General features: G+C 48.9%; 1 protein-coding gene across 1 annotated transcript in view; it reads left to right on the top strand.

Moving 5' to 3' along the window:
* eif2ak3 (eukaryotic translation initiation factor 2-alpha kinase 3) overlaps positions 1-8,601 on the top strand; it is a 74,203-nt gene extending 65,602 nt beyond the window's left edge. The window contains 3 exon segments of the mRNA XM_064953085.1: positions 2,078-2,179; positions 2,693-2,755; positions 4,354-8,601. Of these exon segments, the coding sequence (XP_064809157.1) occupies positions 2,078-2,179; positions 2,693-2,755; positions 4,354-4,539 (351 nt within the window). The 3' untranslated portion in view covers positions 4,540-8,601.
* Positions 8,602-20,539: the final 11,938 nt, after the last annotated feature.

Raw genomic sequence — 20,539 nt, 5'->3', positions numbered from 1 at the left:
CCACATTCATCTCCTTTGTCTTGATCACGTTGAGGGAAAGGAGGTTGTCCTGGCACCACCCGGCCAGGTCTCTGACCTCCCTATAGATTGTCTCATCGTTGTCGGTGTTGTGTCATCGGAAAACTTAATGATGGTGTTGGAGTCGTGCTTGGCCGTGCAGTCATGAGTGAACAGGGAGTACAGGAGGGGACTGAGCACGCACCCCTGAGGGGCCCCCGGGTTGAGGATCAGCATGGCGGATGTGTTGTTACCTACTCTTACCACCTGGGGGGCGGCCCGTCAGGAAGTCCAGGATCCAGTTGCAGAGGGAGGTGTTTAGTCCCAGGATCCTTAGTTTAGTGATGAGCTTTGCGGGCACTATGGTGTTGAACGCTGAGCTGTAGTCAATGAATAGCATTCTCACATAGGTGTTCCTTTTGTCCAGTTGATAAAAGGGCAGTGTGGAGTTCAATAGTGATTATGTCATCTGTGGATCTGTTGGGGCGGTATGGAAATTGGAGTGGGTCTAGGGTTTATGGGATGATGGTGTTGATGTGAGCCATGACCAGCCTTTCAAAGCACTTCATGGCTACGGACGTGAGTGCTACGGACTACTTTCCAAATGCACTGTATCGTGTATCGTGTACGTCTTTAATCACACTCCCAGGATTCCCTGGCTCTTCTTGGTTCACCCTGTCCTGGTTCACCCTGTCCTGGTTCATCCTGGTTCACCCTGTCCTGGTTCATCCTGGTTCACCCTGTCCTGGTTCACCCTGTCCTGGTTCATCCTGGTTCACCATGTCCTGGTTCACCCTGTCATGGTTCATCCTGTCCTGGTTCATCCTGGTTCACCATGTCCTGGTTCATCCTGGTTCACCCTGTCCTGGTTCACCCTGTCCTGGTTCACCCTGTCCTGGTTCATCCTGTCCTGGTTCACCCTGTCCTGGTTCACCCTGTCCTGGTTCACCATGTCCTGGTTCATCCTGGTTCACCCTGTCCTGGTTCATCCTGGTTCACCCTGTCCTGGTTCATCCTGGTTCACCCTGTCCTGGTTCACCCTGTCCTGGTTCATCCTGGTTCACCATGTCCTGGTTCACCCTGTCATGGTTCATCCTGTCCTGGTTCATCCTGGTTCACCATGTCCTGGTTCATCTTGGTTCACCATGTCCTGGTTCATCCTGGTTCACCCTGTCCTGGTTCATCCTGGTGCACCATGTCCTGGTTCATCCTGTCCTGGTTCACCCTGTCCTGGTTCATCCTGGTTCACCATGTCCTGGTTCATCCTGGTTCACCATGTCCTGGTTCATCCTGGTTCACCATGTCCTGGTTCATCCTGGTTCACCCTGTCCTGGTTCATCCTGGTGCACCATGTCCTGGTTCATCCTGTCCTGGTTCATCCTGGTTCACCATGTCCTGGTTCATCCTGGTTCACCCTGTCCTGGTTCACCCTGTCCTGGTTCACCCTGTCCTGGTTCACCCTGTCCTGGTTCATCCTGTCCTGGTTCATCCTGGTTCACCCTGTCCTGGTTCACCCTGTCCTGGTTCACCCTGTCCTGGTTCACCCTGTCCTGGTTCACCCTGTCCTGGTTCACCCTGTCCTGGTTCATCCTGGTTCACCCTGTCCTGGTTCACCATGTCCTGGTTCATCCTGGTTCACCATGTCCTGGTTCATCCTGTCCTGGTTCATCCTGTCCTGGTTCACCCTGTCCTGGTTCACCCTGTCCTGGTTCACCCTGTCCTGGTTCATCCTGTCCTGGTTCATCCTGGTTCACCATGTCCTGGTTCACCCTGTCCTGGTTCATCCTGGTTCACCATGTCCTGGTTCATCCTGTCCTGGTTCATCCTGTCCTGGTTCATCCTGGTTCACCCTGTCCTGGTTCATGTAATAGATATTTTAGACTGGTAAATTGTCTGTCTGGTAACTCCTCCTGTTAGACTCGTAGAGCTGTCTAATAGAGATGTAACCAAGATGTCTATCCATGTCTTAACCTTTACTCTCACAAAGTGGACATCTACTATGTTACCCTGAACTGTGTAGTCTTCTAGATTAGAGATGTTTATCTATCTAACTGTAACCATAACCTTGCTCTCTCTCCAGTTGTCTGGTGACTTGTACTCTCACAAAGTGGACATCTACTCTCTGGGTCTCATCCTGTTTGAGCTGCTCTGTCCCTTCAGGACACAGATGGAGAGAGTCAGGGTGAGTACCATACAATGGTGAATAGTACGAAATAAAAACTCACCAGGGTGAATAGTACGAAATAAAAACTCACCAGGGTGAATAGTACGAAATAAAAACTCTCCAGGGTGTGTAGTACTATATAAAAACTCACCGGGGTGTGTAGTACTATATAAAAACTCACCGGGGTGTGTAGTACTATATAAAAACTCACCGGGGTGTATAGTACTATATAAAAACTCACCGGGGTGTATAGTACTATATAAAAACTCACCGGGGTGTATAGTACTATATAAAAACTCACCGGGGTGTGTAGTACTATATAAAAACTCACCGGGGTGTATAGTACTATATAAAAACTCCCCGGGGTCTATAGTACTATATAAAAACTCACCGGGGTGTGTAGTACTATATAAAAACTCACCGGGGTGTATAGTACTATATAAAAACTCACCGGGGTGTGTAGTACTATATAAAAACTCACCGGGGTGAATAGTACTACAGTATTGTCCATGATACCATGTTTATCTCCAGACTCTGACTGAAGTCCGAGGGCTGCAGTTTCCTGCTGTCTTCTCCAAGAACAACGTCCAGGAGGTAAGTAGTGTATGTCTGCTGTCTCTCTGGCGCCTCCTACTGTTTCTGCTGGCTCTCTGGCGCCTCCCTACTGTCTCTGCTGTCTGACGCCTCACTACTGTCTCTGCTGGCTCTCTGGCGCCCCCTACTGTCTCTGCTGGCTCTCTGGCGCCTCCTACTGTCTCTGCTGTCTCTCTGGCGCCTCCTACTGTCTCTGCTGGCTCTCTGGCGCCTCCTACTGTCTCTGCTGTCTCTCTGGCACCTCCTACTGTCTCTGCTGTCTCTCTGGCACCTCCTACTGTCTCTGCTGGCTCTCTGGCGCCTCCTACTGTCTCTGCTGTCTCTCTGGCGCCTCCTACCTTCTCTGCTGTCTGTCTGGCGCGTCCTACTGTCTCTGCTGTCTCTCTGGCACCTCCTACTGTCTCTGCTGGCTCTCTGGCACCTCCTACTGTCTCTGCTGGCTCTCTGGCGCCTCCTACTGTCTCTGCTGTCTCTCTGGCGCCTCCTACCTTCTCTGCTGTCTGTCTGGCGCGTCCTACTGTCTCTGCTGTCTCTCTGGCACCTCCTACTGTTTCTGCTGGCTCTCTGGCGCCTCCCTACTGTCTCTGCTGTCTGACGCCTCACTACTGTCTCTGCTGGCTCTCTGGCGCCCCCTACTGTCTCTGCTGGCTCTCTGGCGCCTCCTACTGTCTCTGCTGTCTCTCTGGCGCCTCCTACTGTCTCTGCTGGCTCTCTGGCGCCTCCTACTGTCTCTGCTGTCTCTCTGGCACCTCCTACTGTCTCTGCTGTCTCTCTGGCACCTCCTACTGTCTCTGCTGGCTCTCTGGCGCCTCCTACTGTCTCTGCTGTCTCTCTGGCGCCTCCTACCTTCTCTGCTGTCTGTCTGGCGCGTCCTACTGTCTCTGCTGTCTCTCTGGCACCTCCTACTGTCTCTGCTGGCTCTCTGGCGCCTCCTACTGTCTCTGCTGTCTCTCTGGCGCCTCCTACCTTCTCTGCTGTCTGTCTGGCGCCTCCTACCTTCTCTGCTGTCTCTCTGGCGCTTCCTACTGTCTCTGCTGTCTGTCTGGCGCCTCCTACTGTCTCTGCTGTCTCTCTGGCGCCTCCTACTGTCTCTGCTGGCTCTCTGGCGCCTCCTACTGTCTCCGCTGGCTCTCTGGCGCCTCCTACTGTCTCTGCTGGCTCTCTGGCGCCTCCTACTGTCTCCGCTGGCTCTCTGGCGTCTCCTACTGTCTCTGCTGTCTCTCTGGCGCCTCCTACTGTCTCTGCTGGCTCTCTGGCGCCTCCTACTGTCCCTGCTGGCTCTCTGGCGCCTCCTACTGTCTCTGCTGGCTCTCTGGCGCCTCCTACTGTCCCTGCTGGCTCTCTGGCGCCTCCTACTGTCTCTGCTGGCTGTCTGCTTCTATCTCCTGTTTCCAAATGGAGAATTAAATAACAGGCAAAAACACTGTTACAAAGCTTGATACAATAATATCATAGATGGAATAAAATACAATCATTGCATGAAATGTACTACTCTTAGGAAATGAATAAGTATTGTATCTGATCAGTTGGGTATGTTTTGATATTGATCAGATCGTAGTGTGTGGTGTACCCTGATGTGTCTCTCCTGTGTACTCTAGCTGGGCATGGTCCGTAGCATGTTGTCCCTTAGCCCGGCGGAGCGTCCTGAGGCTGCTGACATCACGGAGGAGCCTCTGTTTCAGGAACTGGAAGTGCCGTGTCGCCTGGCGGTCCGACAACGATCCCGGACATACAGCGCCTCGTCAGCCGGATGGCCTGCACGCACCTCTATAGCCTCTTCCTGAACACACACACACGCAACACACACACACACGCAACACACACACACGCAACACACGCACACGCAACACACGCACACGCAACACACACACACGCAACACACACGCAACACACACACACGCAACACACACACACAACACGCAACACACACACACGCAACACACACACACACACGCAACACACACACACGCACGCAACACACACGCAACACACACACACACGCAACACACACGCAACACACACGCAACACACACACAACACACACACACACGCAACACACACACACACGCAACACGCAACACACACGCAACACGCAACACACGCGCGCAACACACACACATGCCAGTCACCCCTGTTCCCCCATTCTCAGTCTAATGCCAGACAGAACCTCCTCCCTCACACACCACCAAAGAGACCCTGTTGGACATCTCTCTCACATCATTCCTACAGTAACCCTACTACAGTAACTGTACTCTCACACAGTGTTTGTTCATTCAATCTCTCCCTCCTGCTGAGCCCTGCTGAACCCTGTACCTTATCAACCATATCTAAATGACACCTTGTTCTAACATGAACTGTCCTTAACAACTGGTAACTAGTACTGAACTAGTACTGAGAACTGGAGCCAGAGACAGACATGCCTGACTTGGGAGAAAAACCTTTTCCTGCTAGTTCTCTTTAAGATGATTTAAACGTATTGCTTTCGGCCTTAGGAGGTTTGTGAGGTGTTAACTGCCTTGGTGTTTGTGAATGCAACAGAGACCTGCCCTGCCTTGGACCAGGAGACCTGCCCTCCGCTAGAATGAATTAATGAATGGTGCTGGGGAATGTTTCTACATGGGGATCACAGGGCTAAGAATTCCTCAAGCTTTCTTTTTTGTTTGTTGTAAATGTAGAAAGTCAACTCTGTTTAAGTTGCTAGCCAGAGCAGGACAATGATTTTCCAAAATGTTCTCCCTGCCAATGTTGTAAATAAGTAAACAAAAAAACAAGTCAAATGATTGTATGCTGTTAAAGATGCGGTGTGGTCACACCTGTGTGTATATACTGACTGTAATATGGTCCCATTGCTTTGTAAATGGCACTGACAGGATGAAGCATTATGATATCCGATGAAGGGAGAGAGAGGATAGCTGCACCTGCTCTGGTCTCTGAAGCCCGGAGGATACTGTGTCATAGACATTGTTCTTTCTATCTAAGAAATAGAAGGGAGAGTGGTTGTATTTCTAAGTTAACTGTCACCTAGGGGCCCGATTCAGTCCGATCACGTTTGGTCCTCTCTGCACGTTTTAAAGGCAATATTCCCATGTTTGCGTAGACCCACATTCACGGAAAACGCTCCGTATGTTTTGTTTTTTCACCTTTTATTTAACCAGGTCGGCCAGTTCAGGTTCTCATTTACATGTTGTCATCTCATGTTGGCTTGATTAGAACCTGCCTTTAAATGTCAATTGCTCTATAAGGTGGCTCTTCCTCGGTCTGTATTTCATTTAGGCCCTGAACAAGAATGAACTGATTCTAAGTTGAGGAGGACCTCCCAGTAACATGTTGGACCTTTCATTATGTGATAAACACCACCTTTTCTCCTCTGGACAGGAGAGCAGTGCTTTAGAAAAGTCTTATCAAGTCCTTGTTACTCTTATCACCGATAAGTGTAATGTACTATAATTATTGTTTTATCAATTGTACTTTTTCTAATGATTTTTGAAAGGCTTTTTTCATGTAATCCTGCAAGCTTTTTTGATTACTGTACAGTTTTTGATTACTGTAAACTTTGACTGGAGAAGCTGATAAATTTACAGCAGAGATCTGGTTCTGTTGAGTAGAGATGAGAGAGGAGAGTCTGCTGAGGTAGAGCTGGTTCTGTTGAGTAGAGATGAGAGAGGAGAGTCTGCTGATGTAGAGCTGGTTCTGTTGAGTAGAGATGAGAGAGAAGAGTCTGATGTAGAGCTGGTTCTGTTGAGTAGAGATGAGAGAGGAGAGTCTGCTGATGTAGAGCTGGTTCTGTTGAGTAGAGATGAGAGAGGAGAGTCTGCTGAGGTAGAGCTGGTTCTGTTGAGTAGAGATGAGAGAGGAGAGTCTGCTGATGTAGATCTGGTTCTGTTGAGTAGAGATGAGAGAGGAGAGTCTGCTGATGTAGAGCTGGTTCTGTTGAGTAGTAATGAGAGAGGAGAGTCTGCTGATGTAGAGCTGGTTCTGTTGAGTAGAGATGAGAGAGGAGAGTCTGATGTAGAGCTGGTTCTGTTGAGTAGTAATGAGAGAGGAGAGTCTGCTGATGTAGAGCTGGTTCTGTTGAGTAGAGATGAGAGAGGAGAGTCTGATGTAGAGCTGGTTCTGTTGAGTAGAGATGAGAGAGGAGAGTCTGCTGATGTAGAGCTGGTTCTGTTGAGTAGTAATGAGAGAGGAGAGTCTGCTGATGTAGAGCTGGTTCTGTTGAGTAGAGATGAGAGAGGAGAGTCTGATGTAGAGCTGGTTCTGTTGAGTAGAGATGAGAGAGGAGAGTCTGCTGATGTAGAGCTGGTTCTGTTGAGTAGAGATGAGAGAGGAGAGTCTGCTGAGGTAGAGCTGGTTCTGTTGAGTAGAGATGAGAGAGGAGAGTCTGAGGTAGAGCTGGTTCTGTTGAGTAGAGATGAGAGAGGAGAGTCTGCTGAGGTTTGGTCAAAATGAAATCACTTATTTTAGATTTTTTTTATAACCCAAACTGGGTTGAACCAAATGGAACCAATAAGGCTGAAACAACAGGGAGGGACCTCGCTGAACTTGTCCAATAAAAAAAACGATGGTTTTCCATTGCAAAATGTTTTGCTACGGTGTGCACTAATGAATACACCCCTGGTTTAAATGTTCAGACTAGATCTTAGTTTATAACCTTTTCCCTATGACCTACTGTATCCGAGTCCCAGCAAAGAGGGTTGTTTTATTTGTATTCATGTTTTATGGACTATATGAAGGAATTAACGTTCTCTGACTTTGCCTTCAAACTCTGAGAACAACTGCAGCAAGTACCGAAATTGTATTTCTGTCTGTCTGCAATCAATAGTATCTCAGACCTTCAGATAATACTGTCATCTCTGCTTTTAGTCCTAGAAGTTATAAATGACAACTATAGTTGAATTAGTTTATAAGATAGTTATCTAACGGATGTTACGTTTTTCTGTCTCTTCCTCCCTCCTCTCTTCTTCTCTCCTCTCTTCTTCTCTCTTCTTCTCTCTTCTTCTCTCCTCTGTTCTTCTCTCTTCCTCTCTTCTTCTCTCTTCTTCTTCTCTCTTCCTCCCTCCTTCTCTCTTCTTCTCTCCTCTCTTCTTCTCTCTTCTTCTCTCCTCTTCTTCTCTACTCTTCTTCTCTCTTCCTCCCTCCTTCTCTCTTCTTCTCTCCTCTCTTCTTCTCTCTTCTTCTCTTCTCTCTTCCTCCCTCCTCTTCTCTTCTTCTCTCCTCTCTTCTCTCTTCCTCCCTCCTCCTCTCTTCTTCTCTCCTCTCTTCTCTCTTCCTCCCTCCTCTCTTCTTCTCTCCTCTTCTTCTCTCCTCTCTTCTTCTCTCTTCTTCTCTCCTCTCTTCTTCTCTCTTCCTCCCTCCTTCTCTCTTCTTCTCTCCTCTCTTCTTCTCTCTTCTTCTCTTCTCTCTTCCTCCCTCCTCCTCTCTTCTTCTCTCCTCTCTTCTTCTCTCTTCCTCCCTCCTCCTCTCTTCTTCTCTCCTCTCTTCTCTCTTCCTCCCTCCTCCTCTCTTCTTCTCTCCTCTCTTCTTCTCTCCTCTCTTCTCTCTTCCTCCCTCCTTCTCTCTTCTTCTCTCCTCTCTTCTTCTCTCTTCTTTCCCTGGATGTCTGGTTCTGCACCTCTCCCTTGACCCGTAGTTAAATCTATCTGTCCATCTGATCTGGTAATGATGTAAATATGTTTATTTTGTTTTATTTATGTTTAATGCCGAAATCAATCAGTTTTGGGTTGGTGGTACATATATATATATATATATATAAATATATGATGAATGCACTTCGTCCCATGAAGTGCATTGAAATATGGTGACTTCTTCCAAGTCTTACATTTAATAAACACTTCTATTACATTTGTAAAGTTTAGTGTGCTTTGGTGTGTTTTTGTTCCCGTGTGTGTGTGTTGGTCACTGTTTCAGACACCCTGAGCCGGCGGCCAGGCATCGGTCTCACGCTGTGGGAACTTGCTACCCTCTCACAGGTGAAGACCTGGAAGGCCAGACGTAACCTTCGTGGACATCTGTTGAGACACTGGCCTCAGAACAGAGGACCTACCAGCTGTCATGAACAACAGAGAACAACAGAGAGCTATGGACTGTTGTCCAGCGCATTGTGGCACCATAAGCAAGTGGTCCAGTCATTAGGCTGTTTTTGGTCCAGCCCCGAACCTTTTGATGGTCCAGCCCCGGACCTTTTGATGGTCCAGCCCCGGACCTTTTGATGGTCCAGCCCCGGACCTTTTGATGGTCCAGCCCCGGACCTTTTGATGGTCCAGCCCCGGACCTTTTGATGGTCCAGCCCCGGACCTTTTGATGGTCCAGCCCCGGACCTTTTGATGTGTGTTTTTTCAGTCTGATATGAGTTTCCATAACATCATTTGCTATGCAGTATTTAAAATAAAATACTGTATACTGCACTAGGCAGGAGTGGGGATGTCACTAGTTAACACAACCACAGTCATAATTGTGGCTAAACCCCCTTCTTAAAAGCAGATTTTAAACCTAACCCCACTGCTGGCCTTATGCCTAACCTTGGATTAAGACCCCAAAAAAACATTTTTTTCCCTACCATTTTCAATTTGACTTTGCGGCTGTGTTATCTAGTGGAAAGCCAGAACTCGGCACTGCAGGGAAGCCCCTGAACAGATGCGGCAGCTGCTGCGATTGGTCAATTCTTCACAACGCAGTGGACCGCCGATGTCCCTTGGCCCCTCCCCCCCAACCCTACAGGACGGTTCGATGTGGACGTCATCATTCAGCGAAACGCCCTGGTGGAAGCTACCTCGCTATTTTGCCTCAGTATAAGGGTTGGCTAATGCTAATAAGCTACCGTTAGCACTTAGCATCCTTAAGCTATTGGGTGTCAGTTATTTATCAGTATTATTTAGTGAATGGGCAAGCTAAGGATATTGATTTAAGTCATAAAGTGTTTATTTTGAGCGAGTGCTTTTGATGAGTTTAGTTTCTGGAGCTGGCTTGGCTGGCTAGCTGCTTCCGATAGCTACTGACTGGCTAGCTAGCTGAGACCGAAGAGATGAGTTTTTCTGACTGAAACATGTCTTCTGACAGTGACACAGTGCCCCCCGGTGGACTGAAGCTGAACTGTGATATTCATATTAACCCTGTTTAAACTGGGCAATGTTGAAGAGGTGGAACTGACCAAATTAATCATAAAGGTCCTATAATCAATAACATTCTACAAGTAAACATTCTTGGGTCATGTGTGTTATAAACCATATAGACTATGTAACTATTTGTAAAAAAAAATAATAATAATAATAATAATAAAAACGGGCCATTATTAAATTGGTAAAATTTAATTGAGCTTTTATTTGTTATTACTCTTTATTCACTTAGCTACTGACTTGTTCTATTGTTGCGTTGTCTACAGGTTCACCTGCAAGGAAGCATTTCAGTACACTGTGCACGCCGTGTATTTCATGTGTATATGACAAATAAACGGGAAGTGGGGAGGACAGTCAAAAACACAAGGGAAAAGATGGCTTTGTGGTTAGATTTGTGAAACATATTGAAAATACATAGGCCCTTACATTATGTCCCCTCAAATGTTATGTCATCTAAAAACCATCAGCTGCTATAGCTGACGAAAGGAATTATAGAAGTGTTCAAACCTCTTCCATTCTACAGGTACATTAAAAAATATATTTAATAGCTTAGGTGCTACTATTTATTTATTTTTATTATAATTTTTTTTTCACCTTTATTTAACCAGGTAGGCAAGTTGAGAACAAGTTCTCATTTACAATTGCGACCTGGCCAAGATAAAGCAAAGCAGTTCGACACATACAACAACACAGAGTTACACATGGAGTAAAACAAACATGCAGTCAATAATACAGTATCAACAAGTCTATATACAATGTGAGCAAATGAGGTGAGATAAGGGAGGTAAAGGCAAAAAAAGGACATGGTGGCAAAGTAAATACAATACAGCAAGTAAAACACTGGAATGGTAGATTTGCAGGGGAAGAATGTGCAAAGTAGAGAGAAATAATGGGGTGCAAAGGAGCAAAATAAATACAGTAGGGAAAGAGGTAGTTGTTTGGGCTAAATTATAGGTGAGCTATGTACAGGTGCAGTAATCTGTGAGCTACTCTGACAGCTGGTGCTTAAAGCTAGTGAGGGAGATAGTTTCAGAGATTTTTGTAGTTCGTTCCAGTCATTGACAGCAGAGACCTGGAAGGAGAGGCGGCCAAAGAAAGAATTGGTTTTGGGGGTGACAAGAGCGATATACCTGCTGGAGTGCGTGCTACAGGTGGGTGATGCTATGGTGACCAGCGAGCTGAGATAAGGGGGAACTTTACCTAGCAGGGTCTTGTAGATGACATGGAGCCAGTGGGTTTGGCGACGAGTATGAAGCGAGGGCCAGCCAACGAGAGCGTACAGGTCGCAATGGTGGGTAGTATATGGGGCTTTGGTGACAAAACGGATTGCACTGTGATAGACTGCATCCAATTTGTTGAGTAGGATATTGGAGGATATTTTATAAATGACATCGCCAAAGTCGAGGATTGGTAGGATGGTCAGTTTTACTAGGGTAAGTTTGGCAGCATGAGTGAAGGATGCTTTGTTGCGAAATAGGAAGCCAATTCTAGATTTAACTTTGGATTGGAGCTGTTTGATGTGGGTCTGGAAGAGAGTTTACAGTCTAACCAGACACCCAGGTATTTGTAGTTGTCCACGTATTTTAAGTCAGAGCCGTCCAGAGTAGTGATGTTGGACAGGCGGGCAGGTGCAGGCAGCGATCGGTTGAAGAGCATGCATTTAGTTTTACTTGTATTTAAGAGCAATTGGAGGCCACATAAGGAGAGTTGTATGGCATTGAAGCTCATCTGGAGGGTTGTTAACACAGTGTCCAAAGAAGGGCCAGAAGTATACAGAATGGTGTCGTCTGCATAGAGGTGGATCAGAGACTCACCAGCAGCAAGAGCGACCTCATTGATGTATACAGAGAAGAGAGTCGGTCCAAGAATTGATCCCTGTGGCACCCCCATAGAGACTGCCAGAGGTCCGGACAACAGACCCTCCGATTTGACACACTGAACTCTATCTGAGAAGTAGTTGGTGAACCAGGCGAGGCAATCATTTGAGAAACCAAGGCTATTGAGTCTGCTGATAAGAATGCAGTGATTCGTCAGAGTTGAATGCCTGGGCCAGGTTGATGAAGACGGCTGCACAGTACTGTCTTTTATAAATGGCGGTAAGATATCGTTTCGGACCTTGAGTGTGGCTGAGGTGCACCCATGACCAGCTCGGAAACCAGATTGCATAGTGGAGAAGATGCGGTTGGATTCGAAATGGTCGGTGATCTGTTTGTTAACTTGGCTTTCGAAGATTTTAGAAAGGCAGGGCAGGATGGATATAGGTCTATAACAGTTTGGGTCTAGAGTGTCTCCTCCTTTGAAGTGGGGGATGACCGCGGCAGCTTTCCAATCTTTGGGGATCTCAGGCAATATGAAAGAGAGGTTGAACAGGCTAGTAATAGGGGTGGTAACAATTTCGGCAGATCATTTTAGAAAGAGAGGGTCCAGATTGTCTAGCCCGGCTGATTTGTAGGGGTCCAGATTTTGCAGCTCTATCAGAACTTCAGCTATCTGGATTTGGGTGAAGGAGAAGAGGGAGGGACTTGGGCAAGTTACTGTGGGGGGTGCAGTGCTGTTGGCCAGGGTTGGGGTAGCCAGGTGGAAAGCATTGCCAGCCATACCAGAATGCTTACTTAAATGATCGATTATCGTAGATTTATTGGTGGTGACAGTGTTTCCTCAGAGCAGTGGGCAGCTGGGAGGAGGTGCTCTTATTCTCCATGGGCTTTTTTCCCCACAGTGTCCCAGAACCTTTTTTACTACAGGATGCAAATTTCTGTTAGGAAAGCTAAGGCTAACTTTTTCAAACTGCCTGTTGTATATTTGTTCCTAACTTTCTAAAACTTTTTGGAATTTGTGCTACAGCAAATTTCTGTTTGTAAAATGGGAGTGTGTGTGTTCATAACGTCAGTCTCATCCAAAACAGAGTTTTGTAATGGTGCGTTCAGGACAACTGGGTAAAATGTATTTGAACGGTCATCCAATTCTTTCTAGAGCTCCGACTTCTCCCACCTGAAGGTCACTGACATCACTTCAACAGAAAACATGGTGGCCCACTTATGGTAAGATTATTATAAAAGTTTGCTTTAAACTTTAGAACATTATATTTGGTCTGTTTTTTCCGCAACATGCATTTACATTGGCTGTATTGTTTTGGATTGATTATTGTTAGGTAAAGTTCTGAAATATAAAAGCTATGGCTGAGATTAAAATAATTTCCTAGCTACTCTGACACTACAGTAGAAAGTGCTAGCTAATGCTAGCTAGCAAGAGCAGATGCTGTTGAAGATAGCTAATACCAATCATTGTAAAAACCTCATGTCCCGAAGCTTGCAGCCTCTTGGGTTTCAGTGTATGTAAACAAGAACATGAATTTGTTCATTGATCTGGAACAAAAAGGAACCCCTCAAGTATACTAACCAGCTGTGGATCATACAAGCTTATTCCTTGATGAAGAGTTTACTTTAAGAGTTCACGTGCTCGTTAAGTTGAAAAATGTCTCTAGCCACCACTGCGACCTGTATGATCTCGTTGGCTGGTCCTCGCTACATATTCATCGCCAAACCCACTGGATCCAGGTCATCTATATATCTTTGCTAGGTAAAGCTCCATCTTATCTCAGCACACTGGTCACCATAGCAACACCCACCCGTAGCATGCGCTCCAGCAGGTATATTGCACTGGTCATCCCCAAAGCCAACACCTGCTTTGGCCGCCTTTCCTTCCAGTTCTCTGCTGCCAATGACTGATACGAATTTCAAAAATCACTGAAGTTGGAGACATATCTCCCTCTCTAACTTTAAACATCAGCTGTCAGAGCAGCTTACCAACCGCTGCAGCTGTACACAGCCCATCTGTAAACAGCCCATCCAACCAACTACCTACCTCATCCCCATATTTCTTTTTGCTTTTCTGCTCTTTTGCACACCAGTATTTCTACTTGCACATCCTCACCTGCACATCTATCACTCCAGTGTTAATTGGTAATTGTTAAATTGTTTTGCCAATATTGGCCTATTTATTGCCTTCCTTACTCCATTTGCCCACACTGTATAGAGATTTTCCATTGTGTTATTGACTGTACGTTTGTTTATGTGTAACTCTGTGTTGTTGTTTTTGTCGCACTGCTTTGCTTTATCTTGCCAGGTCACAGTTGTAAATGAGAACTTGTTCTCAACTGGCCTACCTGGTTAAATAAAGGTGATCTGGCCTACCTGGTTAAATAAAGGTGATCTGGACTACCTGGTTAAATAAAGGTGAAAAATTAGTAGTAATAATAAAAACAATAGCTACATATTCAAATTATTTGTCTGTTATACAGCTATTAACATCTATCATTGTACAATGAACTGATGATATTTAATTATTAATCTAGTTCTTGAGGCCAGCTGTGAGGTTGAAGAGACACATGGTGACAAAGCAGACAAGAGAGACAGTCCAGCCTTCCTGCTAACCAGCCAAGAGAGAGAGTCCAGCCTTCCTGCTAACCAGCCAAGAGAGACAGTCCAGCCTCCCTGCTAACCAGTCAAGAGAGAGAGTCCAGCCTTCCTGCTAACCAGCCAAGAGAGACAGTCCAGCCTCCCTGCTAACCAGCCAAGAGAGAGAGTCCAGCCTTCCTGCTAACCAGCCAAGAGAGACAGTCCAGCCTCCCTGCTAACCAGCCAAGAGAGACAGTCCAGCCTTCCTGCTAACCAGCCAAGAGAGACAGTCCAGCCTCCCTGCTAACCAGCCAAGAGAGACAGTCCAGCCTCCCTGCTAACCAGCCAAGAGAGACAGTCCAGCCTTCCTGCTAACCAGCCAAGAGAGACAGTCCAGACTTCATGCTAGCCAGCCAAGACAGACAGTCCAGCCTCCCACTAGCACAGCCTCCATGCTAACCAGCCAAAAGAGATAGTCCAGCCTCCTTGCTAACCAGCCAAGAGAGACAGTCCAGCCTCCCTGCTTACCAGCCAAGAGAGACAGTCCAGCCTTCCTGCTAACCAGCCAAGAGAGACAGTCCAGCCTCCCTGCTTACCAGCCAAGAGAGACAGTCCAGCCTTCCTGCTAACCAGTCAAGAGAGACATTCCAGCCTCCCTACTAACCAACCAAGAGACACAGTCCAACTTCCTGCAAACCAGTCAAGAGAGACAGTCCAGCCTTCCTGCTAACCAGCCAAGAGAGACAGTCCAGCCTCCCTGCTAACCAGTCAAGAGAGACATTCCAGCCTCCCTACTAACCAACCAAGAGACACAGTCCAACTTCCTGCTAACCAGCCAAGAGAGACAGTCCAGCCTCCCTGCTAACCAGCCAAGAGAGACAGTCCAGCCTTCCTGCTAACCATCCAAGAGAGACAGTCGAGTCTCCCTGCTAACCATCCAAGATAGACAGTCCAGCCTCCCTGCTAACCAGCCAAGAGAGACAGTCCAGCCTTCCTGCTAACCAGCCAAGAGGGACAGTCCAGCCTCCCTGCTAACCAGCCAAGAGAGACAGTCCAGCCTCCCTGCTAACCAGTCAAGAGAGACATTCCAGCCTCCCTACTAACCAACCAAGAGACACAGTCCAACTTCCTGCTAACCAGCCAAGAGAGACAGTCCAGCCTCCCTGCTAACCAGCCAAGAGAGACAGTCCAGCCTCCCTGCTAACCAGCCAAGAGAGACAGTCCAGCCTCCCTGCTAACCAGCCAAGAGAGACAGTCCAGCCTTCCTGCTAACCAGCCAAGAGAGACAGTCCAGACTTCATGCTAGCCAGCCAAGACAGACAGTCCAGCCTCCCACTAGCACAGCCTCCATGCTAACCAGCCAAAAGAGATAGTCCAGCCTCCTTGCTAACCAGCCAAGAGAGACAGTCCAGCCTCCCTGCTTACCAGCCAAGAGAGACAGTCCAGCCTTCCTGCTAACCAGCCAAGAGAGACAGTCCAGCCTCCCTGCTTACCAGCCAAGAGAGACAGTCCAGCCTTCCTGCTAACCAGTCAAGAGAGACATTCCAGCCTCCCTACTAACCAACCAAGAGACACAGTCCAACTTCCTGCAAACCAGTCAAGAGAGACAGTCCAGCCTTCCTGCTAACCAGCCAAGAGAGACAGTCCAGCCTCCCTGCTAACCAGTCAAGAGAGACATTCCAGCCTCCCTACTAACCAACCAAGAGACACAGTCCAACTTCCTGCTAACCAGCCAAGAGAGACAGTCCAGCCTCCCTGCTAACCAGCCAAGAGAGACAGTCCAGCCTTCCTGCTAACCATCCAAGAGAGACAGTCGAGTCTCCCTGCTAACCATCCAAGATAGACAGTCCAGCCTTCCTGCTAACCAGCCAAGAGAGACAGTCCAACCTCCTTGCTAACCAGCCAAGAGAGACAGTCCAGCCTTCCTGCTAACCAGCCAAGAGAGACAGTCCAGCCTTCCTGCTAACCAGCCAAGAGGGACAGTCCAGCCTCCCTGCTAACCAGCCAAAAGAGATAGTCCAGCCTCCCTGCTAACCAGCCAAGAGAGACAGTCCAGCCTTCCTGCTAACCAGCCAAGAGAGACAGTCCAGCCTCCTTGCTAACCAGCCAAGAGAGACAGTCCAGCCTTCCTGCTAACCAGCCAAGAGAGACAGTCCAGCCTTCCTGCTAACCAGCCAAGAGGGACAGTCCAGCCTCCCTGCTAACCAGCCAAGAGAGACAGTCCAGCCTCCCTGCTAACCAGTCAAGAGAGACATTCCAGCCTCCCTACTAACCAACCAAGAGACACAGTCCAACTTCCTGCTAACCAGCCAAAAGAGATAGTCCAGCCTCCTTGCTAACCAGCCAAGAGAGACAGTCCAGCCTCCCTGCTAACCAGCCAAGAGAGACAGTCCAGCCTTCCTGCTAACCATCCAAGAGAGACAGTCCAGCCTCCCTGCTTACCAGTCGAGATAGTCCAGCCTCCCTGCAAACCAGTCAAGAGAGACAGTCCAGCCTCCCTGCAAACCAGTCAAGAGAGACAGTCCAGCCTCCCTGCAAACCAGTCAAGAGAGACAGTCCAGCCTCCCTGCAAACCAGTCAAGAGAGACAGTCCAGCCTCCCTGCAAACCAGTCAAGACAGACAGTCCAGCCTCCCTGCTAACCAGCCAAGAGAGACAGTCCAGCCTTCCTGCTAACCATCCAAGAGAGACAGTCCAGGCTTCCACTAGCACAGCCTCCCTGCTAACCAGCCAAGAGAGACAGTCCAGCCTTCCTGCTAACCATCCAAGAGAGACAGTCCAGGCTTCCACTAGCACAGCCTCCCTGCTAACCAGTCAAGAGAGAGAGTCCAGGCTTCCTGCTAGCCAGCCAAGAGAGACAGTCCAGGCTTCCACTAGCACAGCCTCCCTGCTAACCAGCCAAGAGAGACAGTCCAGCCTCCCTGCTAACCAGCCAAGAGAGACAGTCCAGCCTCACACTAGCACAGCATACCTGCTAACCAGCCAAGAGTAACAGTCCAGCCTTACTGCTAACCAGCCAAGAGAGAGAGTCCATCCCTCTTGCTAACCAGCCAAGAGAGACAGTCCAGCCTTCCTGCTAACAAGCCAAGAGAGACAGTCCAACCTCCCTGCTAACCAGCCAAGAGAGACAGTCCAGCCTTCCTGCTAACCATTTTACATTACATTACATTTAAGTCATTTAGCAGACGCTCTTATCCAGAGCGACTTACAAATTGGTGAATTCACCTTCTGACATCCAGTGGAACAGCCACTTTACAATAGTGCATCTAAATCATTAAGGGGGGGGGTGGTGAGAAGGATTACTTATCTTATCCTAGGTATTCCTTGAAGAGGTGGGGTTTCAGGTGTCTCCGGAAGGTGGTGATTGACTCCGCTGTCCTGGCGTCGTGAGGGAGTTTGTTCCACCATTGGGGGGCCAGAGCAGCGAACAGTTTTGACTGGGCTGAGCGGGAACTGTACTTCCTCAATGGTAGGGAGGCGAGCAGGCCAGAGGTGGATGAACGCAGTGCCCTTGCTTGGGTGTAGGGCCTGATCAGAGCCTGGAGGTACTGCGGTGCCGTTCCCCTCACAGCTCCGTAGGCAAGCACCATGGTCTTGTAGCGGATGCGAGCTTCAACTGGAAGCCAGTGGAGAGAGCAGAGGAGCGGGGTGACGTGAGAGAACTTGGGAAGGTTGAACACCAGACGGGCTGCGGCGTTCTGGATGAGTTGTAGGGGTTTAATGGCACAGGCAGGGAGCCCAGCCAACAGCGAGTTGCAGTAATCCAGTCGGGAGATGACAAGTGCCTGGATTAGGACCTGCGCCGCTTCCTGTGTGAGGCAGGGTCGTACTCTGCGGATGTTGTAGAGCATGAACCTACAGGAACGGGCCACCGCCATGATGTTGGTTGAGAACGACAGGGTGTTGTCCAGGATCACGCCAAGGTTCTTAGCGCTCTGGGAGGAGGACACAATGGAGTTGTCAACCGTGATGGCGAGATCATGGAACGGGCAGTCCTTCCCCGGGAGGAAGAGCAGCTCCGTCTTGCCGAGGTTCAGCTTGAGGTGGTGATCCGTCATCCACACTGATATGTCTGCCAGACATGCAGAGATGCGATTCGCCACCTGGTCATCAGAAGGGGGAAAGGAGAAGATTAATTGTGTGTCGTCTGCATAGCAATGATAGGAGAGACCATGTGAGGTTATGACAGAGCCAAGTGACTTGGTGTATAGCGAGAATAGGAGAGGGCCTAGAACAGAGCCCTGGGGGACACCAGTGGTGAGAGCGCGTGGCGAGGAGACAGATTCTCGCCACGCCACCTGGTAGGAGCGACCTGTCAGGTAGGACGCAATCCAAGCGTGGGCCGCGCCGGAGATGCCCAACTCGGAGAGGGTGGAGAGGAGGATCTGATGGTTCACAGTATCGAAGGCAGCCGATAGGTCTAGAAGGATGAGAGCAGAGGAGAGAGAGTTAGCTTTAGCAGTGCGGAGCGCCTCCGTGATACAGAGAAGAGCAGTCTCAGTTGAATGACTAGTCTTGAAACCTGACTGATTTGGATCAAGAAGGTCATTCTGAGAGAGATAGTGGGAGAGCTGGCCAAGGACGGCACGTTCAAGAGTTTTGGAGAGAAAAGAAAGAAGGGATACTGGTCTGTAGTTGTTGACATCGGAGGGATCGAGTGTAGGTTTTTTCAGAAGGGGTGCAACTCTCGCTCTCTTGAAGACGGAAGGGACGTAGCCAGCGGTCAGGGATGAGTTGATGAGCGAGGTGAGGTAAGGGAGATGGTCCCCGGAAATGGTCTGGAGAAGAGAGGAGGGGATAGGGTCAAGCGGGCAGGTTGTTGGGCGGCCGGCCGTCACAAGAAGCGAGATTTCATCTGGAGAGAGAGGGGAGAAAGAGGTCAGAGCACAGGGTAGGGCAGTGTGAGCAGAACCAGCGGTGTCGTTTGACTTAGCAAACGAGGATCGGATGTCGTCGACCTTCTTTTCAAAATGGTTGACGAAGTCATCTGCAGAGAGGGAGGAGGGGGGGGGAGGATTCAGGAGGGAGGAGAAGGTGGCAAAGAGCTTCCTAGGGTTAGAGGCAGATGCTTGGAATTTAGAGTGGTAGAAAGTGGCTTTAGCAGCAGAGACAGAGGAGGAAAATGTAGAGAGGAGGGAGTGAAAGGATGCCAGGTCCGCAGGGAGGCGAGTTTTCCTCCATTTCCGCTCGGCTGCCCGGAGCTCTGTTCTGTGAGCTCGCAATGAGTCATCGAGCCACGGAGCGGGAGGGGAGGACCGAGCCGGCCTGGAGGATAGGGGACATAGAGAGTCAAAGGATGCAGAAAGGGAAGAGAGGAGGGTTGAGGAGGCAGACTCAGGAGAAAGGTTGGAGAAGGTATGAGCAGAGGGAAGAGATGATAGGATGGAACAGGAGAGAGTAGCGGGGAGAGAGAGCGAAGGTTGGGACGGCGCGATACCATCCGAGTAGGGGCAGTGTGGGAAGTGTTGGATGAGAGCGAGAGGGAAAAGGATACAAGGTAGTGGTCGGAGACTTGGAGGAGTTGCAATGAGGTTAGTGGAAGAACAGCATCTAGTAAAGATGAGGTCGAGCGTATTGCCTGCCTTGTGAGTAGGGGGAAGGTGAGAGGGTGAGGTCAAAAGAGGAGAGGAGTGGAAAGAAGGAGGCAGAGAGGAATGAGTCAAAGGTAGACGTGGGGAGGTTAAAGTCGCCCAGGACTGTGAGAGGTGAGCCGTCCTCAGGAAAGGAGCTTATCAAGGCATCAAGCTCATTGATGAACTCTCCGAGGGAACCTGGAGGGCGATAAATGATAAGGATGTTAAGCTTGAAAGGGCTGGTAACTGTGACAGCATGGAATTCAAAGGAGGCGATAGATAGATGGGTAAGGGGAGAGAGAGAGAATGACCACTTGGGAGAGATGAGGATCCCGGTGCCACCACCCCGCTGACCAGAAGCTCTCGGGGTGTGCGAGAACACGTGGGCGGACGAAGAGAGAGCAGTAGGAGTAGCAGTGTTATCTGTGGTGATCCATGTTTCCGTCAGTGCCAGGAAGTCGAGGGACTGGAGGGAGGCATAGGCTGAGATGAACTCTGCCTTGTTGGCCGCAGATCGGCAGTTCCAGAGGCTACCGGAGACCAGGAACTCCACGTGGGTCGTGCGCGCTGGGACCACCAGATTAGGGTGGCCGCGGCCACGCGGTGTGGAGCGTTTGTATGGTCTGTGCAGAGAGGAGAGAACAGGGATAGATAGACACATAGTTGACAGGGTACAGAAGAGGCTACGCTAATGCAAAGGAGATTG

Source organism: Oncorhynchus masou, chromosome 32 (assembly GCF_036934945.1).
Source record: "Oncorhynchus masou masou isolate Uvic2021 chromosome 32, UVic_Omas_1.1, whole genome shotgun sequence".
Classification (NCBI taxonomy): Eukaryota; Metazoa; Chordata; class Actinopteri; order Salmoniformes; family Salmonidae; genus Oncorhynchus; species Oncorhynchus masou.
The sequence above is the reverse complement of the archived record's forward strand: the minus strand, read 5'-3'. Positions and strand labels throughout refer to the sequence as shown.